The 26,375-nt window shown below is 40.0% G+C and overlaps 1 protein-coding gene across 5 annotated transcripts in view; it reads left to right on the forward strand.

The window, feature by feature from the left end:
* The window catches only part of PALLD (palladin, cytoskeletal associated protein), a 321,327-nt gene that overhangs the window by 1,112 nt on the left and 293,840 nt on the right, over positions 1–26,375 (forward strand). For 3 of the 5 annotated variants that reach the window (XM_039541957.1, XM_039541961.1, XM_039541959.1), the window contains exon 2: positions 6,181–7,236. In XM_039541957.1, coding sequence (XP_039397891.1) covers positions 6,182–7,236 — 1,055 coding nt within the window. In that variant the 5' untranslated portion in view covers position 6,181. Of the gene's footprint in view, positions 1–1,507; positions 1,667–3,074; positions 3,194–6,180; positions 7,237–26,375 lie in introns of those variants that run through there. The other 2 variants (XM_039541958.1, XM_039541960.1) reach the window with 2 other exon arrangements.

Below are 26,375 nucleotides of genomic sequence, written 5' to 3' on the forward strand. Positions count from 1 at the left end.
GTTTGGGGTAAATGACTTGCCCAGCCTCACACGGCTCAGTGGCAATGGCAGGGATCACATCCTCGTCTTAATGGTGGTATTCAACTGCCCTAACAACAAGACCATCCTTTCTCTTCCTGCAGTCTCCTACCTCCTTCATTATAAACCTTCCAGCTTCTGCAACAAAGGAAGCAAGAGTCCTACAGACAACAGAGTCCTTCACTACAGAGTTCCAGTTCATCCTCAGAGCACATTTGTCCTCTGCTTTGAATGAATTAGGCATCCTGTGTAATAAAATAAAATAAAATAATAATAATAATAATAATAATAAACAATGGATCATGTAATTAAAGATTGTACCATAATGCATACCGCACAAGGGGGCAAATTAAGACGGAATGAGCAGTGCTCATTCTGTCATTTCCTAATTTGAGAGTTCTTGACTTTCAACATTTATTAATCCTTTTTATTCCTTAGCTTTATTTTCTATGGTTTTGTTTATTGATTAGGGGTTCTCAGACTTCATTGCACTGCAACCCCCATCTGACAACAAAAATTACTACATGACCCTAGGAGGGGAACCAAAGCCTGAGCCCACCTGAGCCCCGCTGCCCGGGGCAGGGGGCCAAAGCCCAAGCCCCACCACCCCAGGCAGGGGAGCCAAAGCCAAAGCCCAAGGGCTTTAGCCATCCAGGGTTGAAGTCCTCAGCCCCATGTGGTGGGGCTTGGGCTTGGGCTTCAGCTTTGGCTCTGGGTGGTGGGGCTCAGGCTTCAGTCTTGGGCCCCAGCAAGTCTAGCACCAGTCCTGGTGCCCCCATGGGGTCCCAACCTACTTTGGGGTCCCAACCCACAGTTTGAGAACCGCTGGACCTTAACTAATGGAACTTGAAGTTTTTTTGGTTTTGAATTATTATATATGGATGCAGACCATGTTTAGAGCCAGCCATGCCGCTAACTAGTTAAAAGCTCAATTAAAAGTTATAGTGTGGATGAGGTCAAAATCTTACATCTTAACAGAACTGTACATGGATTCAAACACTGTTGCATTTATGGTATGATCAATGTAAATTTGAAATGGGGAAGAGAGCTAAAGTGAGGGAAAGCCTGTATCTACTTTTTAAAAAGGAAATGATAGCCCAGTATGGCTTCCAAAATGAAATAGCTCTGCTATAGCACTTGTTCATGTTAAATACAGAACCCAGTTTTTAAGCAATGCGATGGGTAGGCATTGCAAATGGTGATAAGTTGTTGCAGGATTGGACCCTTGTATTGGACCTACACTTAGCACATCTGGGCTCCAAACCTGCAATCACCTATATATGTGCTTACCTTTATGCAGATGAGCAATGTCACTGGCTTCAACAAGACTACTCACATCTGTGATATTAAGCACATGGGCAAGTGAGTGCAGCACTAGGAATATAAACTTCTCAGAGCGGGATTTCTGTTCTGTGTTTGGTCCACTCAACCTACTGTAAAATGGCCCAAACATCTAATGGTGCTATATAAATTATATTTTTCTTAATAGTAATCACAAGGTGAAGAGCCTGATGTACCAAAATGGGATCACAGTACAGAAGGAACACAAATAACTGTAGTAACCAAGATCCATATACTATTTCCTGTCCTAAAATGTTTGTTATGCCACTATCAACTGTTAAAAGCTACAATATATATCGATCCAGAGGTATGTGAAGAGGTTACTATATAGAGCTTGTTAGCGCTTTAGGATCTTTCCTGTTGAAAGGTGTACAATAAGATATTATTAATTGTTAATATTAGTATCAATGATGCAGCTGTATCATCAGAAGACAAACTAATTTCCCATGGTAGGCATGGTAGTGTTATCAGTCAAAATTATGCTGGGAAAAATGAGAGACACAATGTGGGTGAGGTAATTTCTTTCCTTGAACCAACTTCTGTTAGTGAAAGAAACAAGTTTTTAAGTTTACACACAGCTGTGTAAGCTCAAAAGCTTGTGTCTTTCACCAGCAGAAGTTGGTCCAATAAAAGATATTACCTCATCTACCTTGTCTCTCTAATATTCTGGGACCAACACGGCTACCACAACACTGCAAACTACTGGGGAAAATCTCAGTGAATCCACTGATAGATATTACTTTATCTACTGCATCTCTAGTTAAAAGAAATGGATTGTAGATAAGAAGGTAAAAAGAAACATACCAAATTAACCAAAATAAAAATGAAGTATATGAATGCTAGAAAGGTACAGGTGCATTTTTTGACAGAAAACTCAGCCAAAACTCTCACTGAAGTCTAATCAGGCAAAACTTCTTCCTGAGCAAGGTCAGTATGAGAAAGTGGAACTGTGATCATTTAACACGCTACAGACTAATATAATGCTATATGTATCAACTATATTTTTGTTGTGCAACTTGTTTCGTTTGTTGGTAAATGTATAAGATTTTCATCAATATCATTTTTGAGTGTTAACTATTACAGTAGTAAATCGGTTTGTCTTCTGATGATAGGACCACATTATTATTAGTAAGATAATTGCCAGTCTTGAACTAGACATTTATCTTCCACCAACTACTTAGGATGGAAATAAGGTACTATTTCTAATCACATATCTAAATATAGTATAATATTTTTCTCGTTAGAATATTTTGTTGTCATATGTATCTCTATAACATATATTGCCAAATTTACAATTATTTTAATACAAAAGCTTTTTTTAAAATTTAATGTGGTAAAAATAAAAAACAAATGTTAAGATGAAACTCCTTATAAGGAGGTTTTTTTTTTTTTACCCCTGTAAATCAAACCACAAGTGTGAACAAGTGTCACATTTTAAAATTCCTGATTACTGTAAAAGACACTGAAATCCTGTCTAGAATACAACAAACATGGAACATTTCAATATTAAGTTCCTTGAGTTTCTAAGCACCAAGTGCATAGAACTTGTTGTGGCTTCCAGGGCTAACATCCCTTCTGCTGGAATTCCAGATAGTGGCAGTCTGCTGAAACATGAGTTCAGTTACCAAATATAGATGAGTGGCGTAAGAATACATAGTCACAGAGGACAGATATAATTCACAGGCCACAGTTGCCTCGATGCTTACTCAGGACCAAGCAATCTTTATTGAATAGTTAAAGCAACTTTCAGCTTTCGTAAGCAAAGAAGGAAAAAGCAGCCTTTCCTGAAATTAATTATATGTGAGACTCTTCAAACTGGCCTAACATATATAAGGTCTGTAATTTTGTGTGTGTGTGTGTGTGTGTGTGAATTCAATTAATTGTTCTCAGGAAATAATAGCTCAGGGCTTCAAAATCCATAGCAAAATAAGTATTTATTTGTTTTTGAAACACAATTAGAAATTTCCCTTCAACTCTGTTACTCATTTGAGTGGGCTTGATTTTATTTTGATTTTTTTAAAATCTCTGATTTTTCTTAGCACATTTTTAAAGATGTTTGTATTTTTCCTTAGTATTTCTCTTTTCATTACAATGAGAAAGTGAGATCTGTAAAATTACTTTCCATGGTACTCTGTACTTTACTGTTTATTCATGTAATGCTTTAAACTGATTAATTATTCATATATTTTCTAAAAGTGTGAAAATTATTGCCACTGTAATATAATAGATTTTAATTAATTATTTTATCGTGTTAATGGGTATAGCATCTGTGATTTTATATGACAAGATAAATATCGAATTGTACCTTGGAAATAATTTGTGCATAATATATCTTCCATAAAGTTAAACATTCCAAATAATATATATGCAAAATTTTTATTTTCCATGTTGTCTTTAAAACAATACAGTGCATTAATAATGGTGAATACACTTATTAGATAGAAGTGCAAAGCACCATTATAAATATTCTGTTGTCTAACCAATAGATGCTAGAAATAGCATTAGATATTTCTAATTATGATCTTATGTACTATTTGATAGGGTTAATGTTATTTTAACTTCATTTAGCTGTGACTTAAAGAAGCAAGTTGCTCTAAAGGAAATTTTGGATTCTCTGAATTACAGTGGATTTATACATTACAATATAAGTTTTAAAAGTGTCCTTTAGACCAAAATGTTTAAACTTAGATGCCTAAAGATAGACATGTAAATCTATACTGAGGCACCAAAATAAGTAGCCAAATTTTTCAGAAATGCTCAACACTTCTAAACTGCTAAATTGTAGCCAGTTATGTTGCATATACTTTTTTAGATTTTGTTGACAATACATTGGCATGATTTCCAGATGTGTTCCCCTGGAAATAGGAATAAAGGGAAAGAGACAACCTAATTAAAGCAAGGACTACCCCTATCAATCTACTCTATAAAACTATGCTTCAAATATCAGAGGGGTAGCCGTGTTAGTCTGGATCTGTAAAAGCAGCAAAGAGGCCTGTGGCACCTTATAGACTAACAGACGTATTGGAGCATGAGCTTTCGTGGGTGAATACCCACTTCATCAGATGCATCCATAAAACAAACTCTTTGGCTTCCCTGTACTTCCCTTGTATGTCCTTGGTTGTAATCCACTGGCAAAGCACACAAAAAAAAGAGATATCAAGAGAGGCATATACTAGTCCAGGAATTCAATCAATCAGTCAATCAGCTAATGATTATCTGCTGGGTAAGCCTCAGCGAAGTAACTAGAAGTAATTGGAGTGCGCATGAGCCAGTCTAAAATACATCTGAGTGCATCTCATGACTATCAAGCCAGCTATCACTGAAGAAATGGAATAGGCCATACTGTGAACATGCAAAGTTTTAAACAATCTAGTTTTAAGAAATTTAACTCCCATGGAAATGAGAATATATATATATGGTCATGACAATCAGCGATATTTAAATCACTGTTGTTCAGCTGAATTAATATTCAGCAGAAGCAGTTATCATTCTTGGAGCCAAGTTGTCACCGAAGTAGCATCCAGGAAACCAAACAAGCTTCAACTCATGGAACTTCTTGCATATCATTCCATTTGGGGAATGGGTTTTATTCTGCCCCCACAGAACAAGCAAGGAATGAGATGCTTAAAAATGCTGTAGAAAAACTGAGGGGGGTTATAGACAATTTTATCTTTGTATAGAAGCTGCTTCGTACAAAGTGACTTGCAAGATATATGCATGAATCACACTCCCTTCAATATTGCTTTACTGTATCTATAGTTCATGGTAGTCTGATGTTCTATTAATTTAAATGATCACTGTATATAATGCTACCAAGGACAGGGGCAGCTCCAGGCACCAGCGCAGCAAGCACGTGCCTGGGGTGGCAAGCCATGGGGAGCTGCCTGCCGGTCCCCATGAGGGCGGCAGTCAGGCTGCCTTCGGCGGCATGCCTGTGGGAGGTCCACCAGTCCCGCAGTTTTGGCGGCAATTCAGCAGTGAGTACGCCGAAGGCGTGGGACCAGCAGACCTCCCGCAGGCATGCCGCCAAATCCGCGTTACCAACGGACCTCCCACAGGCACGCCGCCGAAAGCCCCCTGACTGCTGTGCTTGGGGTGGCAAAATACATAGAGACGCCCCTGACCAAGGAACATACATGTTCCAACAGCAGTGAAGGAAATGAAATATTAACAACCAGAAGAAGATCATAAATAACATAATTAATAATAATTTTATATTATTAACCAGGAGAAAGCATGGCAATTCTAATCAAGGGAATTCTAGGGACTCCTACTCATTCAGATTCTAAATAATAATAATACTAATAATTTGCTTAAATCACTTCAACGTTCTCTTATTGTGATTCAATGTTGCAATATGTTGTGATTTTGAAGGCAATTTTGTGGGGAAAGAAATGCAGGTACATCATGGAAATGATCATGAACCTAAACATATAATAATAGAATGGATAAGATTAATAGGAACCAATAAATTGCTGAAAATCATTTGGAGGAGATGAGCTTGTGCTAGCCAACATGCAGGGGAAAAACAAAACAAAACCCTTACAAATTTATAACAGGACTGCATGTAGACGACCCACTCCTAAAACACTAACTTTGTAACTAGCCTGCTCTTGCTCTGTGTCAGTCAGTCCTATTCTAACTCAAAGTGAATGATCATGCTACAAATAATTCTTACATCGTTAGGATTTGACTTTTTCCCCACTTGCTTTTGTATCCTGTCATTTGTAAATAATGAATCTAAAGTTATATGACACAAGCATATAAAGTGTTTGTTTTATTGTCACACTGCTTATAGAAATTATGTGCATTTTCTTCCAGCATGCAAGACAGAAGGCATGAGCAGGTCGTGTCTCTACCCTTAATGCTGAAGGAGGCTTACTCAGCAGAGAAAAGAGCCCACGAGGATTACTCTGAAAACATGTCAGAGGCTTCCTCCTTTCATGACTTTTTTTATGATTCCATATCAGGCATACAGGATGGAGAGGTTTCAAAGGAGCTATCTGCATTTCTCAGCAAGGAGGAGATAAGTAAAAGCCTTGACCTTGCCAGAGAAGCTATTGCTAATTCAGTGAAGGAGAATCAGAATGTAGAGCAGGATTTCACTCATAATTTCAACACTTCTCCAACGTCATCAGAATATGCTTCTTCTAGGAAGACCAAAGTCCATGAACAAGAAGTTTTGAGGAGGCTTCAGGTGAGCAGCCCAAATTCACTATTCAGCACAGCTCAAACTCTCCCAGAGCAACAGAAACAGCAACCACCCACATCCCCTCAGGCAGCAAGCAGCATTTGCACTGTTCCTGGGAGGCAAGGCAGCATCTCGCCCTCGCTAACGACTAGCCCCAGCTTTATTCGGAGCCTAAGAAAAGCAGAGAGATGTAGTCCAAATATGCAAAAGACAAGCCCAAAATCCAAATCAATGTCTCAGGAAGATGCTCCTTTCAGGAACAAGCTGTGTGACAAGGCTGCCATGTTCATTGAAGAACTTTCTTCCATATTTAGAGAAGCAGCAAAGGCAAGAGGCAGGAGTCCCAATGGGGACTCCTCTTCTCCTGACAGTGGATACCTATCTCCTAAAAAGAAACAGTCAGCCACGATAAATGCCTCAGTGAATCAGAGCCCTGGCAAAGCATGTCCAGAGACCAAACCTGAGGCAAAGTTACCTGAGACTCACCACAATGTAGAGCTCTTCCCTGACAGGAAGAATGTCACTCAAGAAAATGAAACTGCCTTCCACCATGAGCTCACCAATCCAGGTAGCTATCAGTCTTCAGCTCCTCGATTTACTCAGAAACTCCGGAGCCAGGAAGTGGCTGAAGGAAGCAAGGTGCTGCTGGAGTGCAGAGTTGCTGGAAACCCAACACCTCATGTCAGGTAGGTGTATAGCAGTTTAAAATGATCACAGACAATGGCTGATATCTTCTAATTTTACTTTTGTGGAAGTGTATCACCATGGACCTGCTCAAGGGTAATGTACAAGAAAATTCTAACAGTGCATGCTGACAACCAAGTGGTTTTACTAATATATTCATGAAGTGACAGATTTTACCACCATTACCTTGGTGGTTCCTTACTGCGCAAATATTTCCATTGATTTCTACTTGCAGAGTAAGGTACTGTCATCAGACGTCACCGGTATGGTGCTCTGCTCTGTTCAATGATGATAACAGTTGTCTGCATGTATGTGTGTTCTCCCTGTGTGCTGTCCCAGCTCTGTGCAGATAGCTGGCACAGCAGATCTTGAGTGAACCACCCAGTGACCACAGACTCTAATAAGGTCTGAAGGCACCCAGCCAGGTTTATTGTCAAACGAAACACAGTCTCTAGCTCCTCAGATCAGATGTCTACAGTTCTACTAGTACATGTGTGCTTCCTGACAATGGACCGGCTCAGTCAGTGGCGGGATTTGCCACTGCCCCCTAGGCCTGACAAAGATGTCCACTTAGGGATGCATTCTTATACACAGGAACAAACAGGTTACACATCACTCCTGACGCATTGAGGTACAGACTCTCTATGCATTAAGGTGCTGCCTCTCTCCTGGTAGAGATTGGTTTGAACAAACAAGTCTATCCATCATATTGTCCTTTTGACCCTGTCTTTAGGATGGGTCAGTCTGTTCCTTGTTATCTCTGTGGGATGTGTTCATACTGGGCTGTTCTGGTGCCATCCTGGCACACGTTCATCTTATTAGTGCTTATATGTGTTTTTAGCAACCTTCTTGCCAACATCTGTGAGCAGGGCCTGCGTCTGGCTCACACCATAACTTTTCTTTATGTTAGCAATGTCTTGACCATTACTTCCATTCAGGACTCAGGCCTCATACCGGGCCTCTGATACCAAGGGTTTATGTCTCAGGGCCTCATCTTACTACAGGTACTACTCAGTCCAAGTAAGGGTGGCAGAACCAGGCCCAAAATTGGCTTCAAGGGGACTACTTACGAGACTAGTGTCTCACCAATGTGAGTAAAGGGATTCACAATCTGGTCCTTAAATGCTGCAGTCACAAAGACTGTAAATAAGTGTATATATTGCATTTCTCTCAATCAGTTAGAACATTGGATAAATAACCTGAAAAAAAAACTTTCTAATAATTTTGTCACCTCCAGACAGAAGTCTTTCAGATTGAGACATTCTCAGAAGATATCAAGATGGTCCCTTTATCAAAACATTTCCTCCAGTATGTCGTTGGAATTTTGAACCTGTATTGTTATGCTTGATAGGCATACTGAAATATCTAATGTAATAACAATTTTCACAATGTTCTCAATTGTTAAATCATACTTGTTAGCTATTATGAAAGTTCTAAATTTTACATTTCTAAAAGCTATAAACACCACTAAGGGAACTGAGCAAAATCTGAAACCAAATCATGCTCCCTTGTGTGAATCCCATAGAAAGAGTGGCTTTTTCTTTTAATGTGAATGGAATAGTGATTTTAGAGATTGGGGAAGATTTGGAAAATATGCCCCACCGTGCAATAACAAATTATTGTCAATGCCGATAAAATTCGTCACTGGGGCTTATTGTAATCTTATCCACTTTACTGAAGAGGTCACTCTATCGCAAGTCAGGCAATGAGAATTTTGACAAATGTATTTCTCTTCAGTGAATAACACCAGGGGGCAGTATAAAGCAGTTTCAATATATTTACTTAGTTAAAAACATTTCAGGGCGAACCATGAAAGTGGTACTATTATCCAGTCAGTTATTAAGAATTTGTTGTTAGACACAGGCGACAGCAAAAATTTGAACCCTCTCAGACTTTGTGGAAGTTTGGACCTAGACCCAGAGTCCATCTCTATATCTTGTCCAGGTTTTTTATTTATTAAAACAAATCACAAGTTGTATTTTAAGTCTCTATTTTAAGAGAAATCACAACTATTATACTATAAGACTAACATTAGCATAGCCTGGTTCATTAAGAAGGCTTCCAAAGAACTGTACATTGTGCACATAAGAATCACTTCACTTCCATTCTTCCTCCCTCCAGCACTGAAAAGCAGCCGTCTTCAGGATGGAACAGTGTAATGGCCCATAACAACATCACACAGTAGTTCAACACAGGAAGGAAAAAATAATGAATCCAGATGAAACTGCAGAAGTAAATCAGAGTAGGCAAAATGTGCAACAGCTGAACTTAAAATGTTTCTACCATTTTCAGAGATATTTCTGCACCTATGTATATAGGCCCATATTTTCATAAATGGATGCCTGAAGTTAGTCTTCCCAATCCATATTTAAGCACCTAAATAAGTGGCCTGATTTTCTGAAGTGCTACACATCCAGGAGATCCTGCTGATTACATTCAAAGGGAATTTCTAGGTATATGCTACCTTAGATAACCAGGCCACTTATTTGAGACCTAAATCTATGGATTGGAGAAGCCTCACTTTGGACACCCTTTTTTCCAAAATCTTGAATATTAGGGGGAATAATGGTAGAACCAGTGAAAACTTTCACCTTTCATATCCACAGAAAGTAAGCATGCCAACTGTATGAAACTAAAGATGCCCATTAAACTGAAATTTGACCATAACACCAAGGCCAAACAGCAATATTTTTATGGTAAGTGCTATCAATCTTTAGTGATTAAAAGTATTCAGAATCTTGGTTTTGTATCTCATCTGAAAGGCAGAAACACCAATAGTATAATATCCCCTAAAACAGTGGTGCTCAAACTTTTTCAGTTGCATCCCCCCCCTTATCAGTAACAGAATCTGTCTATGCCCCCCCCCCCCATTACTGCACAGTCAAGCCTTCCTCAGTGAGGGAGATTGGGATGAAGGCAGAGCTGAGGGCAGAATTGGGGATGGGGGTGGAGCTGGGGCTACAGGCAGAGCTGGTTTGGGGTGGAGAGGGAATGAGGGCAGATCCAGGCTGGGGGTGGAGTGGAGCTGCAGCTGGGGTCAGAACTGGTCTGGGGGCAGAACTGGGTCTGGAGGCAGAGCAGGACTGGGGGATGAATGGGGTTGGAGGTGTGGCTGTTAGCATGATGCTCCCTCCCTGCCCCCCCATGGGGAAATGCCCCATAGTTTGAAAACCACTGCCCTGAAACCATGCTGAAGTAGTAGTACAATACAACCTCAAAGATACGAACACCAGTGTTCCAGGCTTACCGGTCAGCTGGACACCCTCTGGATCTGGAAGTAATCAGGCAGCAGCGCAGACACACACAAAAAGCAAATACTTTACTGCCTCAGGGCTTCAGCTGGAGGGATGGGGGTTAGGGCTGCATCCGCAGGGTGATGTGGCTCCAGAGGGTCAGAAGCTCTGACCCCCTGCCCAGAGCCTCAGGGTTCAGGGCTTTAGATCTGGGGGGAGTGCAGGAGCTCGGGACTTCAGCCCCACAGCTCAGCTCTTGGTTTCAGCCTCATGGGGGGCACTGGGGCTAAGGGCTTTAGCTATGAGGTGAGCGCTGGTTTCAGCCCCCTGAAGTCGGGAATCTAAAGCCCTGATGCTCCTGAGGGTCAGAAGCCATGACCTCCCACCCCCACTCCACTGCCCAGAGCTCTGACACACACACAGCTGAAGTCAGTAACATCTTGTTCGGAATTATGGACACTTCAGAGTTACAGACAGGGCTGGCTCGAGGGGTTTTGCCGCCCCAAGCAGTGCGTGCAAAAAAAGCCGCAATTGCGATCTGCAGCAGCTCTATTGCCGCTGCTTCATTCTTCGGCGGCGATTCGGGGCCAGGTCCTTCGCTCCGAGAGGGACTGAGGGACCTGCCGCCGAAGAGCCGGAAGTGCCGCCCCTCTCCGTTGGCCGCCCCAAGCACCTGCTTGCTGAGCTGGTGCCTGGAGCCGGCCCTGGTTACAGACAACCTCCATTCCCAAGGTGGCCGTAACTCAGTTTCTACTGTACATTAATGGCTGTGAAAGAACAGATCCACCTACTAAGTTACTATTATCACTTCCTCAAACACACTTTCCTCCAAGTACTGACCAGGCCTGACACTGGTTACCTGGTGGAGAATTAAGCATGAATGGGGCCAGGGCAGGTGCAAGGATGTTTCACGCCCTAGGCGAAACTTCCACCTTGTGCCTCCCCCTGAGCCCTGTGGCAGCTCTCTGCCCTCCCCCCACCCTGAGGTTCTCCCCCCGCAGCACCTCCCCCCCTCCACCCTGAGGTGCCCCCCTCGCGGCAGCTCCCCCCGGCCCGGGGAGCGGTGTGGCAGCTCCCTACCCCAGCTCACCTCTGCTCCGCCTCCTCCCCGGGCATGCCATCGCCGCTCCACTTCTCCCGCCTCCCAGGCTTGCGGTGTCAATCAGCTGTTTGGCACCACAAGCCTGGGAGGGAAGAGAAGCAGAGCGGGGCGGCGTGCTCAGGGGAGGAGGCGGAGCAGAGGTGAGCTGGGGCAGGGAGCGGTTCCCCTGAGTGCCGCACCCCCCCCTTATTTGCTGCAGGTGGCCCTCCCCACGCACCCCTGCCCCAGCTCCCTCCACCTAAATGCCAACGACGACCGGGGCGGCCGAAGATCCGGCCGCCGCGATCACCGCCAAAGGACCCAAAATGCCACCCCCCAAATACTAGCACCCTAGGCGACTGCCTAGGTCGCCTAATGGGTTGCACCAGCCCTGAATGGGGCCTAGGTCCAATTCAGCCAAATGGCCTCTAGCAAACCAAAGGGCCAGCCACAACAAACCAAGGTGCACCTGACGCTCCTGACCTCTTACTCTGCCGATATTACTTCAGGCTCCCTAGTTTCTGTAGTGAACCCCATCATTCTCTGGAACTGACCCTGCCCCCGCCATGGATTCTTTGATCCAAACTTTGGGTCCAAGAATCCAGACCATGGCTTGGATCCTGTCTTGATCCACCACTTTTCTTGTAAGAGCCAGTGAGATCACAGGCAAAGGTAGTATGGCTGTAGGATATTACTGAAAGCAACATGATCTTCAGCTACAAAGCAAAGAGGTTTTGGGTTATATTTAACTACTGTGCCAATAGATAAGTCTTCTGGATTTTAGTAGTCTGAATATACAGAAATGTAGCATATTGAGTAGGAAATATGAGTAGCCATCTGTACAAACAATATGTCCAAAATGTTCTTGAATATAATAAAATTTGTTCCAAAATGGACACTTATTCTATAAGCTAAAAAAGCAAGGCAAACTCATCTTATATTTCGTTTTAAGGACTGTATCAACCTTATATTGTATTTAAATACCTTTTACCTTATGAACACTATCCTTTAGAAAATTAAAATTTGCTCTGAAATCAAATAGATGTCCCTCTCACTTTAAACAACTTGTCTTTTGGCTTAAAACTGGAAAAGCAGAACCAAAGTGTGAACCATTGGACTTACTCTCTTGCTCATATGAACCAGTTATGGTAATATGATATTGCACTATTTTAGAATCCTATGTCTTTAGCAATGTGAATAATCAAACAAGTGAGTGACTTAATAAAAGATTTAAATGGGTTTGCCAAGATTTGCAAAAATAAGTACCTAAAGTTAGGCTCCTAAATCCACATTCAGGCCACAATCCAACAATGAAGCTCAGACAATGGGGCTCACTTGGGTGCAGGAACAGATTCAAGCACAGCTCATTTCAGGATTAGGGCTTTAGGCACATAAACAAATTACTGTTTGTAGTTTTAAAAGGTGCTGAATATCCATCAGTTCCCCTGGACTTCAAAAGTAGCTGCTGGGTGCTCAGGAGCTTTGAAATCAGTCTGCCTATTTAGGTGCATAAAAATATATTTAGAAGCCTATCTTTAGGCATCCACGCTTATTTTGTATTATACACATCCCATATGTACATGTAAACAACATGCCTCTTTTGTTCACTACAAGCTACTTCCCTTCATGACTACTACGTACCTGGACTCTAACCTGATCCAGCAGACAGAGCCATCACTTGAGTAGGGTGAATCAGGGCAACTGCTCCAGGCCTGTTCTAATTTACCTACTAGTTTCATCCTTTTAACTTGTCCCCTTCCCTTATTTCCCAACCCAGTACTGCTACTTCTTAGGAATTATGGATGTTCATGGGAAGAGTCAACCAGAGAATTCTCTTTTTGGAGAATGAGTGATACCTATAGAGTTCTACAACCAGCAAGATTATCACCAAGGCAATTAACAATAGTAGGTGTTTGTTTCAATGGTTAGAGAAGTCCTTTATAAAACATATAAAGAAATAATGTATGCTATAGGAATATCAGTAGGAAGTGCTTTTGTGGAAAAGACTACAGTTCAGTACCATGCCCATAACCATTATCTTGTATTCTATAACCTGTTTTCATAATCAAGATTAACTTGTTCTCACAAATTAAAAACTGGATTTTTATGATTAACATTAATGATTGTCACACCAATTTTCAGAAGAGGCTAGACAAGACAATAATAACCTAAGCTCATTAGACATAGAATTGCTGCTTTATTCTAGCATTAAAGCTTATAATGAAAAATATTTGTTTTAAAAGCTCATGCTGGCTATAAAGCCTTTAAAACCCCAGAAAGTTTGTTACTGATGCTGAAATTGTAGCAAAGGTTTTTTTTTCATATATACATTTCCTACAAATATGTATCTTACTATTGCTGTAACAACTACCATAGACTTTCTCAGATTTTTTTTCTTTTTTTAAGAAACAACTTTTCTGCTAAAATTAACCTTAATACTCCCCTGTTTTCCTAGAGCCTGTTGGTATAGTGTATTTGGTGTCTAAAGTATGTAAATATTTTTCTACTTATTATATCATAGTGCTAAAGCCTTAAGGAGAGGGAGGGTGTTTAAATAGAGGACTAGTTATCTAACTTGTATTCTTTCATTATCTCCCACAAGTTCTGTCTTTTGTTAAATTGCTGCAGTAGCAAAGTATTCCTCGGATTTAAGTTCTTTTGGGGTAAGGGCATTATCATCTTATAGGTGGGTACTGCACCTACCCTATGAATGGTGCTACTAAAATATAAATAATAATACATGAACTTTTGTGTGTGTTGCTATGAGCCTAACTACAGAGAGAGAAACTATCATAGCTATTTTTAACCTACCAGCATGCCCAGTACAGGAAGCTAAAATTTGTTTCAAATCAGTTTATTAACAGTAGACTGTTATGGCTGTTTTTCCTTATATATAAAAGTAAGGAAATAATATCCCTGCCCAAGGGGAGATTTCTCTGGATGTTACATCACTTCTTTTCATTTTTTTCCTAATTTGCTTTCTTAACCTTTCATAATCACTTGGCGTTTTTTGTTTTTGTTGTTTTGCCTTTGATTTATATTCTTCTTTCCTTTGTTGCTTTCTCTTTGTTGAATTCTCTTTGTTAAATTTTAGAAATCAGAGTAGTATCCCTTTCCTATTTCGGTGTCTCCCCCAGTTATCTGTTGTCCTCTTTTTTTCCTGTTCTGTGGCCTGTATCGCCATTCTCTTTTTCCCTTCTGAAATCTCTCTTCCTACTTCACCCCTCATTTGGGATAATGTATTTCTATGTCTGAATGCTCAGGGAGCACCTCTCTTACAGAAATTCTGAGCATCTTTGGGCTGCAACAGGAAAGTTAATATGTATTGAAAAAGCACTCTCAGTGAGTGATGTGATTATTTTATCACGTCTCCTGCTTTTTTATTTTTGGAAAGCATGCTGTGATTGGGCAAATGAGTTTTCCTAGCCAACTCTGCCTGGGGAGCTCCTTTTGGAAGGGAGGATTTTCTATGATATCAATGGGCAAACTATGCAAATTCTGACTGCAGTAATTTGTGCTGATATGCCCTGTGGATTTTAGGGTGGATGAGAGATCTGGCAGAGATCTCTCCCCACCCAGCTTGTGTGCTGAACACTCACAGTAGGGATTATGTGGAATTGGGAAGAATATGCTATGGAGGCAGCATTCCTTTGTGGCCAGGATGGTTTAGATCAGGCTCCCCCTGCTTGGCTGAAGGATAGAGCAGTAGTTTTCTTTAACTTGTTAGGAAGATGCCTTTCCTTTTAAGAACCAAGAGGGTGTTGAATGGGCATCATGATTGTCTGCTGATACTATTTGTGCATAAGTGCCTGGGAACAGATGCAGTGTGTGAATATCCATTGTTATTCGAGGTAAATGTCTTATTTCCCCCCCCACCCTCCCCCTACACACACACTTTGTGGTCAAATTTATACAAATAGTAACACTAATGATAAACTGGTGGGAGGAGAGTCAGGCCCCTACAGTGTCATTGGGAAATGACCCTTCACAGGGACTGGGTGTTGATAATAGGATATTTTATCCTATGTAACTTTGGACACCAGTCACTGGTTCAAGTATGGTTTAGTGTGTTAACAATGGCTGTTCAGGGACCTAGAAACAAGCTTGTGTGTGCAAAGACTCCAAGGACAGAAGAGGCAGGGATGCTGAGCAACTCTTAAACTACTAATTTAACCCATTTTTGTCCCTCTGGTATATGTGTAAGGGTTGTTTGACAGATGATGCATTTCTGCTGTCCATTATTCTTTCTGTGCACTAAAAGGAGTTCTGTCCTCAGGCAGACTGTCTAGTACCCTTCACTGAACGACCTTTTAAAAAAATCAGAAACTTGTGTTCCACTATGAAATATCACACCACAAATAAAAAAAAAGTTAGGTGCATAAAGATGAAAGTTATGAGAGGCAATATCAAGATAATGGGGCAATTGTTTTAATAAATAATAATTAAAAAAACCAAGGACTGCTGTCTTAAATTGGATTTAGGCAGGAATCCCAGCTCAGTCAGTTTATTGTTCAGCAGCTATTTGTGAATACAAGTTTTTGTCCCGATGTATTTCTAATTACATCATGAATATTCTAAAGATGACTTGATCCACTTCTTTAACAGTTACCCCTTTTTGTCTGCCTCAGCTACAAAATGCAGATCTAAAATTGCTGACTAACACACCCAGATAAATAGCATCTTGATTACTATTTACAAAAGAAATCCAAAGAATAGACAATAGTGTTATCAAGTACAGTTGTATTTTGACTATTCTGGGCTTGATGTGAAGTGTATTCATAGCCACTCTAATTCTTAAAAGCTATTCCTGAATGGAATGTAAAGAAAATGGCTATCTCTCTTTGTACAATAATGGGGGGGGGGTGTTTGTTTTTTTGTTTTAAAAGTGTCCTTATAAAGTGGCTATGTACGTGTTGTGCTTGGCTGAGAGCATAGGCAAACTTTCTCAGATGAGAATGTATCCACTCAAGTCTTTAGCAGACTTTCACTGAACTAATTACATCCATGTTGCACATTAGTTGAAATAGAGATTATCTACTACAAGACTGAAATTTTAAAATCAGATTATTAACAACAAACTACACTGTAAAAATAGGACCAAGACTCAGCTCTTTGTATCAGTTAGTATTTATTTGAGTGCATGCTTGTGTAAATTCAAAACATGGTCTCTCATTTTTTCTAGCCCCCTACAAGCTTTTGACCTTAGCCACCTCTTGCCAAAGGTTTTGGCAAAAAGGAAATATACTAGTAATCTGACATCCTATGCTAATTTGTTGGAGGTTTTTTCGTTTATTTGTTTGTTTTGTTTTTTGTCAGATCAGTACTGTCAATCAGAAGCCTTATGTGAAATGGAATATTGTGTAGCTTGCAGAGGTGCAAGGGAAAAGCATATTGGAAGTAGAGGATCTTATCAGTGCTGAGAACATGGGGATGAGTGGGGGAGTGATGCTTTCAATAAAGAACAGCGTTTGGAATCAATATATTTGGCTTCATTGCAGTCATTGCTTATTAGTGTTCAACCAGTATGTAATGCTATTCCAAATAATTTCTAAATAGTTATGTTAGTGTTTTTTGACATGTTTGCTTACTTGCCTTAAGGCAATACCACATCTTGGATTGTTTAAGAGTGTTAGGGGTAATTACAGCAATTTAATAACCTTATTTAGACAGCACATACTTTTGTGGGATACAATGCATTGCTTTCTAAATATGAATGCAGTAAATACAATTATCACTTTGAAACTTGATGCTTGAAACATTCTTTGCTGACAGACACAAAGCTGTTTGCCATGTCTGAAATGCACTCTGTAAATGTTTTCATGACAGCATGGAAGTTAACTTTACTGAACTGGACTACAAAACTGAGTAAATGGGATTCTTTGCAAATGTACATAGCTGACGACTGAAAACATTAACTTCAGTTTATTCAATTAGAGCTGACAAGACCTTGGGGGAGGCAGAGCAGCCCATACTCTAATGACTTATAGTAGACCAAGCTAGAAGAAATATTGTTTAAATGGCAGTGAAAATTGAGTTTATTTTATTAGTTTTAGAGGCCATCTGGAAAATCTGTTTTTCTTTCTTATAAGCAGTTTAGTTTGATAGGGCAGTGTTAACTAGACCAAAACTAGGTAGCTTGGTAGCTTTGGGACAGATTGGGGCCAGTCCTGCAAGCCAGTGCAGGGGAGATTAAAAAGGTGAAAGGTTCCCCTTTAGTCCCTTTCACCTACTACATGTACCATGGATAGTGGTGCAAAAGAAATATCATCTCCATGGGTCTTGTGATATTTCTTAAGGCATACAGAACCATAGGTCACTGTTTTTCTGTCTCTGAGGTGGTGGGTGAGACTTGTTGGTGCTAAACTCAGAGATAGATGTTCCCCAGTCTTTTAGCCACCTCAGGCAAGCTTCTCAGGACTCTGCCAGACCTTACTTTGTCTCACAGGTTAACACTTGGTATACCTCAGTTCCTGAACTTCCCAGAAGTGTCCCTCTGTAGTGTCCAGCCCCTTATCACTTGCCAAGTCCATTGCCTCCAAAGAGACAGTGTACACACAAGCTTACTTGATTCAACTGAGAGGGCACACTCTTCTTAATATCATAGTGCTGAGGGTATGTCTATGCAGCAAAGGAAAACCCTCGGCTGCCCTGTATCAGCCAACTTGGGCTCACGGAGCTCAGGCTCTGGGGCTGTTTCATTGCTGTGTAGACTTCCAGGCTCAGTCAGGAGACCAAGCTCTAAGATTCTGTGGGGTGGAAGAGTCCCGGAGCTCAGTGTTGTGCCTGAGCCCAGAAGTCTACTCAGCAATGAAACAGCCCCACAGCCCAAGCCCCATGAGCCTGAGTTGGCTGGCAAGGGCCAGCCGTGGGTTTTTCTTTGCTGCGTAGACATATCCTGAGATGACTTTATAGTAAAAGGAGAATAAGTTTAATAAACAACAGATTCAAGTGACTATTGAGTAAGAATAATGGAAACACAGTAATGGTTACAAATACAACTTAAGTATAACTCGCTTCTAAAAGACTAAGGCCTGTTAAAAGTTATGCTTAGACCTTTATCTATGGTAAGTTTCTCACCTAAAGCAACCTCTGTGTCACCAGCTCTCAGTGCCAGGATCCAACTTTAATGGATGCAAGAAGTGCTGTCCTTTTTGTTCCCTCAGTGATGAGAAAAGAAACCCCTTCTTATCTTTCCGGTAGTCCAACAAACCTTCAAAAGGATACACTTCAAAGTGTACCTCCAGAAAAGATCTTTGTTCCCCACTGCTCCGTGCTTTGGTTTGGTGAAGCTATGATGTTTACAAGTCCTCCTATTAACTTATTTTGTCTGTACTTCCACTGTATTTGGTTTATCCTGACTAATTTACATAAGAGATCCTGGCAGATAGGTAAATCAGTATTCCTTTGTCTGGGAGAACTTTGTAACTAGGCAGGGTTCATAACACGGTTTAAACATTGGTAGTACATCTATACAATTTCTTGAATGACACCCATATGTACATCTCGTAATGCTTATATGATGCGATCTTCTGTTAGCCTTTACAGACGTGTGAGACAAAGACAGATGGCAGCAAGTAGACCCATTGGTTCCATTAATCCACAAAAGAGCCTTCTGGAAGGCAAACGCTAAAAATCAAAAGCTACTAAAGGTACAACACCTCAGTGAAAACTATTTATATGTGAAATTAAAACTTCCAAAGTTCATTAATTTATTCATTTTCAACACAAAAGGCTTGCCTTCAAAAGATGAATAAGTATGGGGTTTTGTTTTGTTTATCTTCAGATAACTCAAGTAGCTGAGCACAACTGCCTGAAATTCTTTTTAAAAAATACACACATTTAGGCATGGAAACTTTAATCCACAAATACACTTCAGAAAAGTTATGAACAGTGAAAAGTGGGTTGTATAGAAACTCTTGTGACTTTAAATATAATGGTTGCTGATAATTACTTTAGCATTTCAGACACTAGCATAGCAGTAGTTCCAAATTGGATGCAACACAGTAACAAACTGTAGCCTTGCATTTTTGAACCCATTGTATTATCCATATTACCGTGTTATTTAGGGTGTTCACACTCATGAAACAGAATCTTGATCAGCAAGGACATTCCTTCTAAATCACAGTGCCAAAACTGTCAAAGCAAATAATTGCCCTCTATTCTGAGAGTTGGTATTTAAAATAAAATAAAATCTCATATGCACTGCATTGTAATATCCATTCATACATGTAGAAAATTACTTTTTAAGGGGCACAGAACTGAATTGACAGCAGACCTCTCACAAACCTGTGAACAGTCAATGAGAACCAATACAAGCAGCAGACTGTGACAGTGGCCAAATATTGCTCTAATATTACAAACATTCTTAGATAAAACCCTGAACTGTTTTTTTTACAGCATGCGTGGACTCTTGTATTTGACTTCTTGTGAATTTTTATATAAGCACATTTTTACAGACATTTTTGTGGGGAGACAGTGTCGAATATAACTCTTGCTGCTCTGTATTAGATTTGTATGCAGCCATCTTAGAAGCTTTGTGGGTATAGAAGTCATCTAGTTAACCAGCTGAAATATTACCACATCACAAAATATGACTAGCTAATTAAGAACAGGGAATAATTGATGGCAGTCATGGTGAATAGTTTGTAAGAAATCCATAGGCTGACATGTATAGACAAACTGAGTAATGAGCAGATGAGCACTTTTCTGTATACAGATTTTTAACATTTTTTTTTAAATTAATGAGGAATAATTCACCCAGCTATAGCGAACATTTAAACATTCAGTTAAGAAAGGTTATATTCCTACATATCACTGAAGGAGGTATCTTATCTGATGCATTAAGAGCTGGATATCCAACACATGCTAATTATGTACCCTAAATAGCACCTTACTCTGCATTTAAGTAAGGTACTATTCAACGTGAATAAGAGTGGCACAATCTGACCCTCTGTTGGTTTAAAATTGACATTAGTCTGGTTTCCTGTGGGAAAAGGTAGTGTGTTGAACATTTAAAGTTTTGCTGGTAATTACCAAGTAGAATCACCCATAAACGTTGTTTTTTCAGCTAGCTGCAGGTCAAAGCAAGTAGATGGCTTTAAAGATCCTTGTGCAGGAAGACCATTACTGAGATGTTTGTATTAGTTGCTAACACAAATGTACTACTTCAAATCAAAGTAACTTTTAACATCAGGGAACAGTAATTGTGCATTCCTGCAGTGTGGATATGTGCTGATGCTATAAAGATAATTAATACTTTGCAGTACCTTTCATCTGATGATCTGAGTGCTTTATAGAAAGCTTGGGTCATATATTGGCAGCTTTGGGTTGTTTCCTTCTGTTTTATATGGCTATGCTTGTCAGAAAGGGAGGGGAAGAAAAGTTGAGAGAGAGCAGTACTGTTGTTCCATTTTTGTCCCTGGAACAGTTAAATACCAGTTGAACACCTTGCTTATTACCTGGCAAGCAGCTGAGTTATAACTTTTGTACATCATAGAAAAGAAAGTTGCAGAGAGGGAGCAAGGGGGCCCAGGGGAAATAACTGCCTTGTAGGGGAAACCTGAGACATCTTCACAGGGAGGCTTTTTGAAAATATTTGCCATTTAGGAAAGCTGTGCATGTATTTGCATTTTAATTGTGCCATACTGACCTTCAGGGCCTGATAACCTATGTTAACTAGTCATAATGCTGACAATTTGTGGACTTGCTGCGTAAAAGACTATTTAATATACAACCTCAGACTAGTCCACTAGCATTTGTAAGAGAAGTATGAGATAATTAGTCCAGTATGTAGCTTTTCTTTTTCTATAATATATAATACTCTGGTGCAGTGAAGAATTCTAATATCCAGAGGCCCGGTATAATGCTAGATGCTGCCACACACAGTTATATCTCAGTGTACATTTTCCAGAAGGCTGACTTGAAGGGGAAGCAGGGCCTCCTCAGTCAGAAGTGATGCTGTTTTATGATAGGCTTTGCTGCCTCCCGGGAACTAATCTAAATGTCAAGGCATACTTCTCCTCTCAGAATAACAAACTGGACTTGAACCAGCTTTCCCAAGGTGGTGGTGGGGGCGGGGGAAACAAGAGTGTGGTGCATACCTAAAAACACACATCTGTAAGGGAAGCAAGGTAATAAAGTAAACGCATGTCAAAAAATACCTGTTAAAATAATGTAGAATTCATATATAGTCAAAATATGGCTAGTCAAGCATCTGCAAAATTAATAACACTGTCTCTTTTGTGTACAAAGGTTAACAGTGTTTCTACTGTGTTGTAGATCATAGTTATCAAGTTGGAGAATGTTGCCAAATTAAAGGTTTCACTGTTGGGTGGATAATGCCAGCAGTGGGCTGAGACCAGGAGTCGGAGTGTTGTGTAAATAGTGGAGAAGAGAGATCTCAATATTCAGTATTTTTCTTCAGATAGAAGCACTTACAATAATTCCTTTTGTGGAGAACAGCCTTTGTAAACTCAGGATGTCTTACACTGAAAAGTAAAGACCTGTATAGCCCTTTACAGGCAAACTATATCAGATCTCTGATCTCCAAGCCTGACAATCTAACTGAAACTAGGATTTTCCAGTGACAACAGACCACATATTGAAAAATAAATCTCAGCATTTGCCAACAGTTAAATATGGTATCTCATACTGTTTTATGTTCTCTTCCATTATGGATAGGGTTAAATGGATTGTATCATATCACTTGAAGGTAACTGTTGGCAAATGCGGAGGTTTTTTGACTGCTGAAATTCTAAATAATATTTTACAGTAATACTTTAAAATCAGTCCCAAATTTTGAACCTAAATCTCCTGTAAGCACGGGATTGTACTTTATTACAGTTTACCTTAGAAAGGTAGAGTAATAACAAAATGGTGGGAAAAACCTGTATACATGAGATTTTTGCAACAATTGAATGCACACTGCAATATAAGAACAGTTTGAAAAACAGTTATAGCATTCCTAGATCTTTTTTCTTTTTTTCCCCCCTGCTGAAAGGGTGGGCATGAGAGGAGGCGATAGCTCTGAGGATCCTTCTTTCTTTTCCTAACTTTTTTGAGCCAACTTCTAGCACACATGTCACTGGCTCAGTCATATGTCCATCATCCCTCTGAATGATCAGAAATGGAGAGTGAACTCCTGTGAGGCTTGACTGACCCTACTCTTTAACCAGCGAGAGACTGCTGTTCAATTCTGGGGGAATGCACATCCCTTATCTCAATGGTTCTCAACCTGTGGTCCATAGACCTCTTGAGATCTGCAGACTATGTCTAAGGGGTCTGCAAAAGGTTGTCATTATTATGCAACAGTGGTTTTCAACCTGTGGTCTGTGTACTCCTGGAGGTCTTCAGATTATGTCTAAGATTTCCAAAGGGGTCTGCACCTCCATTTGAAATTTTTTTGGTGCCAGCAAATGAAAAAGAGTTAGATCAACTGCTTTATCCCCTATGGTCTGCCTTCATAGCAAATCTACTGCTGTCGTCCCAAATAGAATAAGGCGCTAGAAATCAAACCAGATAATCTTCCATTAGATATTGAGTGTTACTTCTGGCCAAAAGAAATTCCTACATTTTGATAGAACTATATAGCTTCGGTGCTGCTGAAAGATTAAAAAGAGGGTTACCAAAAAGGACCGAGTTGGCATATTGCTGCTCTTACTGTCCTTATGTGAGTCCATTTGAGAATCATTATTTTAATCTGTTTATACACATTGGTATTACACAGATGTATATAGCTGTTTGTTTATATAGGTCTTCTCTTAAGCAAAGATATTTAAAAGCACCTCAAAGTTAGGTGTCCAAACTCCAGTGCAATTAACTGAAAAGCCCTGCCTTAAATTTTGTAGTAGGTTCAGAGTTCATAAATTTTTGTGTCTGAGAGCTGTCTAAAAATTTGAGAGCAGGAACCAAGCTAGATAACGTTTGTATGTACTATCACACTTTATTTGCCAATTTAAGGAGTTCTGAAAATATATAATGGACACAACACACAAATGTACACAAAATATGAAAGCAGCAAATATGAGAACTTTCCTTTATTCAGGATAAAATGATAAAAGCCCTAGTAACTCTTCGAACAAAAGACATTATATTCTTGGATTATTCCCATCCCAGTTCTAACACGAATCAGGCAAAATTACCAGAGAGCTTGTTATTACTTGCTTTGCTTTTATTTGTGTCGATCTGAAATGTGAACACTTGCCAAATTGGAGACAATTAGCTCAGTGTCATCAAGCCAAAATAACAGTAATAGTTAATGTAAAACACATAGCTTGTACACTAGAATGTAAAGTTTAAAACTGAATGATTCTTATAATGGTTATCAGGTTTTTGGGGGTTATTTTTGTTTTTTTTTTTGCATTTCCCTCCTCTTCTTTGAGAATATAAAATCAGTGATGTGTTTTCCATATATCAAATACTTTTTATGGACACCTTCACCCGTATAATATCCAATTGCTTAAGCCAACCACAGAGTTGATGTGTAAGGTAGTGCCAGTTAGGCAGTGTTAAACCTCCTTGGTCTCTTAATGTGTAAAATCTACACTGATGTAATTTACATGCCAAATAGCTGGAAGAAGGCTTTAATTTAAAATAACCCCTCCATTCCCTGCTTTAATTTACATCTTCATTCTGCTCTGCAGTGTGTAAAGTACAATAATGGGATAGTAATGGGGGAAATAAATACAAAATACTCTGTGTAAAGGGTCTCATTTACACCACATTACATCACTTCTACATTTGACCATAAGGCAATAACTAATTGGGCCCTTTCTGTATTGGATCCACAAAAGTTATTGGAGGTATCTGTGTAAAACTCTTCAAAAGAGTTTTGAAAATGAGAGTGGTGTTTGACACTATTCAGTGTTGGCTTGGGTTGAGTTTTTGCCCTTGTTGTCTCAATTAATAACTTGTTAATGTTCATCACTTCCCTGTCCCACTACTGGAAGTACTCACTTCTATGTTCAAAATAGGATAAGTAGGCTCATAGGCCTTTGTTAGTTGTCATGAGTGCTAGTGCTCCCCATCATGTATTAGGCAATTTCCATACCCAGATGTGGCCATCAGGCCAAAAAGTCTGCCCACCCCTAGTTTAGCTAAATTGACAGCAGAGCACACTCTGGTCGACCCCGGTACTCCAGCTCTCCAAGAAGAGTAAGGTAAGTTGACCGAAGAGTGTCTCCCATCAATACAGTGCAGTGAAGACACCGGGGTAAGTCAACCTAAGCTATGTCAATGCCAGTTAAATTATGCACGTAGCTGGAGTAGCGTAATTTAGGTAGAATTACCCCCATAGTGAAGACAAGCCCTGAGATACCCTCACAAAATGTCCCCTTCAACATAAGGATTATCTAAGATTAGGTGGTAACAGACTTTCATTGTTAGAATTTCCTAACTTTTGTGATCTTAAGTTCCAGGATAGTTGGACACTGTCACTTTCTTCTATTCATCAAACTTACAATATATATACTTCAGAAAAAAAACAAAACTTAAATGCATGTCTCATTCGTTATGTTTTGGTTTCCCCCCGCCCCCGTTCTTGATAACTCCAGTCACGATGGAAGTAAGGCTTACTTCAAACACATTTCTCTGAAACGCCATTGTGGCTATGTATAACTGATTCAAAAAGGAGAGAGTGGAAAATTGCATAGCAGGATTTCTCCTTAATCAAATGTTTGTTATTTGAGCACAAAGGTTTGTATAATATTAAACAAGATATCATGTTATAACTCTTCAATTTAAAGACTACATTGGAGGTGAGGAAAAGTAGAACATATGATGGGTTGGATCACAGGAAACCCCCCTGGGAACTGCCAACTGATTTGCCAAGACTACTTCTGCCCCTGATTTCCCTACCAGCCTGGGACTCCAACAACCTGTCTTGTTGAGCCAGGCATGCCAGTCTGCTCCAACACAGACCCAGGGTCTGAACAATGTGTCCCAAAGCTGCAGACTTAAACTGAAAGCAATTTACAGAAGTGTTCTTGTCTTTAACACTCAGATGCCCAACTCCCAATGGGGTCTAAACCCCAAATAAATCTGTTTTACCCTATATAAAGCTTATACAGGATAAACTCATAAATTGTTCGCCCTCTATAACACTGATAGAGAGCTATGCACAGCTGTTTGCCCCCCCAGGTATTAATGCATACTATAGGTTAATTTAATAAGTAAAAAGTGATTTTATTAAATACAGAAAGTAGGATTTAAGTGGTTCCAAGTAGTAACAGACCGAACGAAGTGAATTACCAAGTAAAATAAAATAAAGCACACAAGTCTATGTCTAATAAAACCGAATACAGATAAAATCTCACCCTCAGAGATGTTTCAATAAGTTACTTTCACAGACTGGATGCCTGCCTAGTCTGGGCACAATCCTTTCCCCTGGTACAGCCCTTGTTCCAGCTCAGTTAGTAGCTAGGGCATTTCTCATGAAGGCTGCCTCCTTTTCTCTGTTCCACCCACTTATGTATCTTTTGCATAAGGCAGGAATCCTTTCTCCCTCTGAGTTCCTACCCTCCACGTTCTCAATGGAAAAGCATCAGGTTAAAGATGGATTCCAGTTCAGGTGACATGATCACATGTCACTGTAAGACTTCATTACGCACTTTCCAGCACACACGTAAACAGGAAGACTCTCAACAGAGCCATCTACATACAATTGTCCTGGTTAATGGGAGCCATCAAGAATCCAAACCACTATTAATGGCCCATACTTTGCAAAATTACAATAGGCCCTCAGAGTTATATTTTATATTTCTAGTTTCAGATATAAGAGTGATACATTTATACAAATAGGATGACCACACTCAGTAGATAATAAGCTTTG

This window comes from Mauremys reevesii, linkage group 5 (assembly GCF_016161935.1).
Source record: "Mauremys reevesii isolate NIE-2019 linkage group 5, ASM1616193v1, whole genome shotgun sequence".
NCBI lineage: Eukaryota > Metazoa > Chordata > Testudines > Geoemydidae > Mauremys > Mauremys reevesii.